Source organism: Pipra filicauda, unplaced genomic scaffold (assembly GCF_003945595.2).
Source record: "Pipra filicauda isolate LSUMZ 115617 unplaced genomic scaffold, ASM394559v2 scaffold261_size1826302_pilon, whole genome shotgun sequence".
Lineage (NCBI taxonomy): Eukaryota > Metazoa > Chordata > Aves > Passeriformes > Pipridae > Pipra > Pipra filicauda.
The window spans coordinates 1,557,037-1,565,254 of record NW_024104378.1 but is presented as its reverse complement, the minus strand read 5'-3'; the positions used below and the strand labels follow the sequence as shown (position 1 = coordinate 1,565,254).

Sequence of the window (8,218 nt, the reverse complement as noted above, 5' to 3'; positions counted from 1 at the left end):
ATTAGTAAAAGCTAATCACTTGTTTTGTCAGCCTTTGCACAATTTCAGGGTATTTTCCCCTTTCTGTACTGTGAAGACTGCTGGAGAGTAAATAACTAATAACTTTAGCAGAGAACTTAAAGCTTGGACCTTAGTTCTCCAAAAGGAACACCCCAACTACAGTCATTCAAGCCCAGAGATAGTCTGTTACTGTGTGGAGTGCCCAATTCATGCTAAATGCCTTAAAAACTTCAGTGAGTGTACAACTACATAAATACATGTAAGAACACAGTGCTCATGGCATTCAAACACTTTTTAAAAAAATTCTTATAGTCAGTTCTCAGCAAATGCTGTTATCTTACATAGTTTGAATTAAATTCTCTGTCTATTTTACTGAGCAGGGACAGTATTATTTATCATTACTGTAAGATATAATGTGGTTTATACTAAGGCACTCTTTTGATGACCTAAGCATTAAACATTTGAGAGAATTTCCAATAAGCAGAAATACTCCCCCTCAGATTCCTGTCCTAGGCAGTGCCCTAGAGTACCCCCATCCAGGAACTGACCTCTCTGGTAACACAAGGGTTGCTCTAATTTTTAAAAAGTTCACACTTCAGGTCACACACTTTAATACAGTCTTACATGTATAGCAAATTGTACAGGAAGTAAATGGTAAGTTGCAGTATTATTCAATTTTATCCTTTTCATTTGCAAAACAGACTCAAATCAATAAAATACAGCATATTTACATAGAGCTGATATTTTATATACAAAGCATTATTATATTTACATATTTTATGAACATACACTAGTATTTTTTAGATAGGATCAAAATATCCATGGTAGAAATACTGAAAATATCTGAATAAGAAAAAACCAAGATTACTATATTAATTGGCAACTGGCCAAACTTTTTTAATATCTATATATACATGTATACAGTCTCATGTTTGTGTATGGGCCAAAAAAAATAATAAACCTTGCACTTGGGTATAATTTGCTACACTCTGCTGTTCTTATGCATGCTCAGTCCCATGCTTGTATGAGAGAAAGTGCATGTTTACTGCTGGTCCCTGAAGAACATGACACATAAATACACATGCACAGGCCTGAACTATTTCACATTTGATTTAAACGACAGCTTCAACCAATACCACAGGGACCTGAAGAGTACATTCTAGCTTTTATCTTCTCTTTGCCCTAAATGAGTATAGTTGATTGAGCTACAACCTCAATATATGTGCTATGGGATTCTTAAGGACTTGCAGCACTGAAACTTCAAACTAATAATTTACTGATTTATTGGACACCCATCCCTTCCAACCACCAAATAGCTATCTTGAATTTTCTTTATTTTAACTTACTGCTTCTTCCTTTTAGCAGCAGGTTTTTCATATATATCAAGTATAATAGCCATGCTCATATTCCCTCCCCAGTCTCCTCTCTGGAACAGGGCAGCCCCTGTGGCTTCAGAGATTCCTAAGGCTACGTTTTTTAGTGGGATGATTTTTCTTTTCCCTCCACTGGGTCCATTTCTTGAAATAGGAGACCAAAAGCTTAGCACACGAAGGTACACGTTGGTGATGCAGTAGGAATTGCTTGCTCCACAGCACAGGTGTGTAACTCCAGCAGGGCCTGAGGAGAGGGAGAAGGCAGTAGTCTCTAACATTGCTTGTTACCTGCCACGATGCCTGTCAGTTCAGCAGAAAGTTACATCCACATTTGGTATTTGGGTAGTGGATTACTCCTGCTTAAGCATACTTGTCTCTTTTGTCACTCAAGGACGATAGTAGTTCATTGGATTTTTTTCTCTGGCCCCTTTTGTAAGTTGCTCAGTATTTTAACTCTAAATTTGCCCACTGACACATCCCTGCAGTCTGAGCTTTAGCACACTGTCTTCACATCTGACTGGCCTCTTTGGTCTGTCAAGATTGTCTATAAAGATATTGCTGTGTCAGATTCTGAACAGCCCATTGTAAAAACCTTATCAATATGGCCTTCCCTTTTAAAAGGGATACCAGTGACTACTCTCACACTGTGTTTTATAGCCTGTTTTAAATCTGCCCCATAACAATTCAGCTAGACCCACTCTGCCATCATTCTGACCAGCACTGTTGGAAATACCAGAGAAGTAAACAAAGAACAGTTTGAATCTGAGCATCACCAGGGAATGTCTGGTCTGCTCCAGCCCTCCAATCATTCACTAAGTTGGAAGGGATTTTAAAGAGAAGGGAAGGAATATTATATGAATTGGAGGGAGAGAAGCAAAATGCTGGAAAAAGATGATTTTCCTGCCCTACAGAATGAAATTCATTATATACTAAACATACAAATAGTTACTCAGTAGTTGAGCTAGTTACTCAAATTGTTCACAAAGGAATCACAATAACACAAGTTATAAACAAAAGTTAAAAATATTCAGGCATGCAGTACACTATCTGAAAAAGGGAATTTTTCAGTGGTAACTGAATTTATGGAATAACCTCAATCAATATTCCTATTATTTTAAAAAAATTGTATGTAGCTTTATTACTAACAAAATATAAGACATACAAAATGACTGGAGTATTGCTCGATGCAAATCTACCTTTGGACATGCAAGATTACAGATAAGATCAGAATGCAATTCAATTTATGTGTGTTACATTAATGATTTTCAATAACATTTTGTACACATAACTTTGAATATTAAAATTCTACTTCTCTAATCAACTGCTACCTAATCATGTCTTCCAGCAGCTGTCTGTCATTCTGAATCCACTGGAATCAGGTGCAGGAATAACAACCCCTTGTTTCTGCAGTTCACGTAAAACATCTAATATTGAATCCAATTCCACTCGAAATTTCTCCAGTTCTTGATTCTTCTGCTGTGCCAGTCTTCGCCACTTCTGAGCCTCATGGGTTTGCCTTGCTTCAGTAACATGATGTGTTAGTTGGGTTGCCTGTAAATTAGAAGCAAGCCAGCGTTGCCACTTCCTAGTCCAGTACTCAGCCACCACTGCCCCTTTGCAAAAATACACCACTTCATTATATTTGATGCTGAGTCTCACAGCGAAAGGCTGACATCATGTGGAAACAATTTGTTCTGAATATTGCAAAAATCATTCTGATAGCAATAAATTCCTTTAAATAGTTCCATTAATGACAGAAGGGTAGAACTGATTATTGACTAGTGAGCCTCAGGAGAATTTAACTTATCCTCTCCAAAGTGGCAAATAAAAGTTTGAATATTTAAGACAAAGCTGAGCATATAACATAAAATCAATCCCCTATAATGAAAATTAACTTTTTAAATTTCTATTTAAATTAAAGTGCTAATTAAAAGAATGCTCTGCAAGACAAACAAATGAAATCTGATGATATATTGTAGGCTACTACTGTACTTTTAAAAAACAAAAGTCCTATGGATTATTAGAAAATGTCCTATAGTCACAAAGATCTGATGCTGCTGCAGATAAAAGTCTGAATTAACTTTGACATGAATCCCTGACATAATCCTATTAAATTACACAAAATAAAAGTGTCATAAGGTATCAAAATCTCCATACTGCTATTAATTGTAATAGATTCTTCAAGGAAAGCTGTACCACTTAAAGGCCATAATTATGTTTGCAGTTTGATACTAAGGATAGCCTGTTAATTCCTTGCTCAGCAATTACCTTTTCTACATTGTTCATTTTTATATCATTCATTTGGAGGACTGTTCGATGCCCCAGTAGAGATGGTTAAAGGTGCAAAACTAGGATAAACAAAACCCAAAGCTTAATACATAATAAGGGCAGCAGCAGGAGGAAAGATGAAATTACTTAGTAGTAATTATGTATACTATTATTTCTATTTTTTAAAACAATACATTATAAAATATCTTAGTAAGTACTATAGGTATTCAATGGAGTTAGATCTCAGAATAGGCAGCAGCAAACACTTTACAGAAATGGTAAAGAAATCCTCACATTATACAAAAGCAAATGAATAGCATAAAAATGAACTGTATTACAGTTGCCTTTAGCAGGACATAACATGAACAAAAATAATAAAATCTTTAGTAGCAACAGGGTTTGTTCTTAATCCAATGACTTGTTTTATGCAGAGCTCTTTTTGGAAAGAAAATGAAATATCTGATGTAGAAATGTGTAAGAGTAAAACCTTTACCACAAAAAATTGTGTACATAAAAGTGTATTCCTTGAGATCTGGTTACAGAATTGTAGAACAGCCCCCCTAAACTAAGTACTACAGGTTTGACAATCTTCCTGTCCAACTTCCCTATTTTGACTTCGTATATTTAATAAAACCTAAGTTAAAATACTAACAAAAGACAGTAATATATTTAAGTGATACAAGCGTTGAAAAAAAATCTATGTGAACAAGAAAACTTCTTCCAGATGACAGAAACTCCCCCGAAAGATAAAAAATCAGGATGGAGACCATGACATAGAATAAAGATGAAGAAAAGCAATGAAAAATTGTTTTACCCATTCAAGCTACAAAAAACTGTATCACAAAGATCCAACCTTCAAAATCACAAACTTTTAGTTTTTGGAGGATAAAGGCCTTTTTTCATTGTTTTGGGTATTGAAACCAGTATGAGCTAGACTGCTATAAGATGTGTCTACACTTTTAATGCAGCTTTTCTGAATAGCATTGCTGGGACTAGAAAATAAAATGACAGTTCAATTGAGGAATATATCATAGCTTAACAAACTCTGCATTACAAACTCTTATCAGTTTTTCAATACCTTGCTTTCCTTGTGTAACTGAAATATGAGATAACCAAATGATACAAGGGGCTTCCAGAGGTCATGTGATCTAGACCTCTACAATAATATCAAGGCCTTTTCAGATCAGGTTGCAAGGAAGTTACAGACCTGATATGCAAGTCACGCACAAGTAATTTTAATTACCACACCAAGGATGGGCTGACCAGGACTGCATCTACATTCACTTGCATCATCAGGCAGCAAAGACAAAACCACGGCTGTAGAAAAAGTACTTGCCCTCCCTGCAGTGCGAGCTAAATGAGCCTGTGCAAATACCATAAAATTACAGTTAAACCAATAAATTGCTCTTGGAAATAAATGCAGTTATACTCTGGTGTACCTTTTGAATTTCTTGCTCTCTTTCTGCATGTCTGGTCTCTATATGCTTGATTTTCTTTTCCAGGCACAAGAAATGTTTCATTTCAGGACTCTGGCTCTCCTTAGCCTCTCTCAGTTCTTCCAACAATTTTGTCACCTACAGTTAAAGAGAAATTATGAAAATTGCTATTGTGTTATCCAGTGTATAAAACAGATTCCTTTCAAAATATATTTGCATTGTTTAATCATTCCATTCAAAAGCTGCAGAACAGAAGACATAAAAGAGAAATCTTCTTTATTCAAAAGCTTTTACAGGGGTTCAGGGACTTAGATTAACATTTTTCACATCTAAGAAGTAGCCTGAGAATATGAAAGTCTAGTCCTCTTTGATAAATCCAATCTTGCTCATACTGTTATGAAGTGATTGTATTCAGTCAATTTTTATACTTCATTAAAAAAAAAAGACAATATTATAATTAGATCTTCTTTACACCCTGGATAAAGACCAAATATAAAATGTACCAGTGTATTTCTAAGGACTAAACTGAGGAAAGACACGCTGCTAAGACATGATTACAAGCCTCCTTTGGTGTAACAATTACCAGGTCAAATCAACTCAACCAATGACTTAAAATTGATTTCCTCATCCTCCAGAAGATAAGGTAAGTTTTCTTATAAAGCCCTACTGGTTTATTCTCATTCTTTGCCTATTTTAAGTAACTTGATATTTCTTCATTTAACATCCTAGGTATTTTTTGGTCACTTTTAATACGTATAATAGTAAACTCAAATGAAAACACTGAAGTCTTTATCCTTAATGACAGCCCTTTGCTCCCCTTAACCATTACATTTGAGAACTTCTAACCCTCTTCAAGCACTCAGCCATCCTTGGCTCTCTGCTGCTGAACTCAAGTAGCTGGAAGCATTGTGTCTTCATAAGATGTTGTCACTCTTACTGAGAAGTGACTCTAAGTTGGCTTCTATTATTTCCATTTTTTAAGGCAGCTTTCTAAAATAACATGGCCTATGTTAGTGCATTTTTGCCTGTCCATTATTCCAGCAGCTTTGAACCTGTGGGCCAAGTTCAGCCACATTTGGGAGCAGAAGTCTTTGTTTCATAAGGTCCATGAAAGTGAGGGTCTGCTGCTTGACTGCCAAGTTGCCCCACTGAAAGGAAGGGCTGATGCATGATCTCACATACATAATTAAATATAATTTAAAAATTATGCTGGAAAGATGTTATGAGGCAAAAAAGCCCCAGGAAAAATGGGCTCCGTGTATTTTGCCAACAACAGAACCTTGTCAAATACAACGCTGTGCTGCGTGCAAGCTGTTATGGAAGAGAAGTACATAGTAAATGGAAAACATCCATAAACAGCATTTCTGAAATCACTATTCAAATAACAATCTTCCAGGAAGCCTCAGGAAAAAATATGCCTTTTTTGAGGTACCATCATTTTAGATAGAGGACTTCATCCTGTTACCAATAATGGTGCTTTTCCCTATCATTACTAACTCAATTTGCAGGTTTTGTTGTCTTCTTTTTTCAGCTCAACTTATTTAACCATTTAATGCTTAAAATGTATTTTATAAGCAGCACAGCAATCACACTAGAGGGCAAAAGCAAGGCTTCATGTAGACATTTCTGTCTGTATAGTCGTGCAATGATTTCTGTAACAAAGACACTCATTTACATTTCCTTAAATGCCAGCACTTTGAATTTGGCCTGTAAAATGGGGGTCATATTGGATGACCACTCTCTTAAATCATCACTGTCATTAATAATCTGTAAAGCAGTCATAGAGGAAACAAATTTATAATATTTGTTTCACTGCACTCTTGCCCTGTTTTCCCAGGAAGAACTATTATATATACTGAGATCACTGGAATGAAACAAGCTTTATATGGAAGGGAAACATCTATCATTAGATTCTTAATATGAACCCGAAGTCTCAGCCTTTATGCTGCAAATACAGAACTTAGTTAATACAACACCTTTTTTGTCCCCCTACAAACCCTCACTTTTATATAAATATGTCACAGCAGAGGTGGAATTTTGCATGGGTAAAATAAATACTGAGTGGCTTTAGTGAGATTAAGATCAATTGCTTTTAATAGCCCTTGCAGATTAGAGTATTATTAAAATTAAGTTAAACTTAGTAATGTTCTTACATCAAGGAGATGGTGAATTAAGTATAGGCACAATGCTCAAACAGGCTATATCCTCTTCCTGAACAGGAGGTGGTAACAAAAAGACTGGTAGTACTTCAAGAATAACAAAAGCATACATTAAAAAAACACTTGAGCTAAAAGATAGACAGCAATTTGACACAACATTAACCCAAAAGCAAAAATAAGAACAAATGTAATTTTTAGGTTATATGCTATTAACAGAAATAGAAGATCAGAAAAAAACCCAGTGAATTTCAGAACTATTACAACTAACTTTCCCTTCCTAAGAGACCTTAACTTTCATAGATAGCAGAGGAGAAAACCAAGCATATAATTGCCTAAGTGAGTTTTATGGCAATGAAGAAATTGAAAAAGGAAGGCTTAATCTGAACACAGAACTTGAAAACAATAATAAAAAAATCCTCTCAATAAGGAAAAAGTCCTGTGGTCTATTTACTACTTATCGTAACTCTCAAGGTAGAGGCTATGAAAGCTTGGATTAACCTGCTGATCAACAAAAAAAAAAATTCAAAAAAGGTCAAGGTGCTACTTCTGTTCTATGTTGTTCTCTCACATTAAAATAACATATTGGATTCTCAGGTATAATGGATGTAGAAGCAACTGACAAAGATACGGTTTCTAAGACTTATTTTACTATATATTATTTGAGGCTTTTTAAGGATGAAAGTGAAAACTCTTACTAGAGTAAGGTACCTCCAATCCAAATTTAAATATACCTCTTTTTGTAGGAGTTGCTCTCGTATCTGTGAAACTAAAAGAGCTTCCTGATGTCTCTGTTGTTCACTGATTTGTTCTTGAAGATGTTTTATTAACACCTACACAAAAAAGATTAAAAATAGTTGGTCATTAACATAAATACCCATGATGACATCTGAAAACCTATGCAGGAGAAGTATGGCAAAAATATAAACAGTATTGTAGTACTGCAGGTGTAAGTGATGTGTGTGTTAACGATACGGCCTCTAAC

The 8,218-nt window shown here is 35.2% G+C and overlaps 1 protein-coding gene across 2 annotated transcripts in view; it reads right to left on the bottom strand.

Annotated features, from left to right (window-relative positions):
- Positions 1–594: 594 nt before the first annotated feature.
- The window catches only part of CEP162 (centrosomal protein 162), a 45,285-nt gene continuing 37,661 nt past the window's right edge, over positions 595–8,218 (bottom strand). For both annotated transcript variants that reach the window (XM_027710138.2, XM_039382226.1), the window contains exons 26-28: positions 7,968–8,066; positions 5,081–5,215; positions 595–2,924 (exon numbers count right to left, since the gene is read on the bottom strand). In XM_027710138.2, coding sequence (XP_027565939.1) covers positions 2,706–2,924; positions 5,081–5,215; positions 7,968–8,066 — 453 coding nt within the window. In that variant the 3' untranslated portion in view covers positions 595–2,705. The remainder of the gene's footprint in view (positions 2,925–5,080; positions 5,216–7,967; positions 8,067–8,218) is intronic.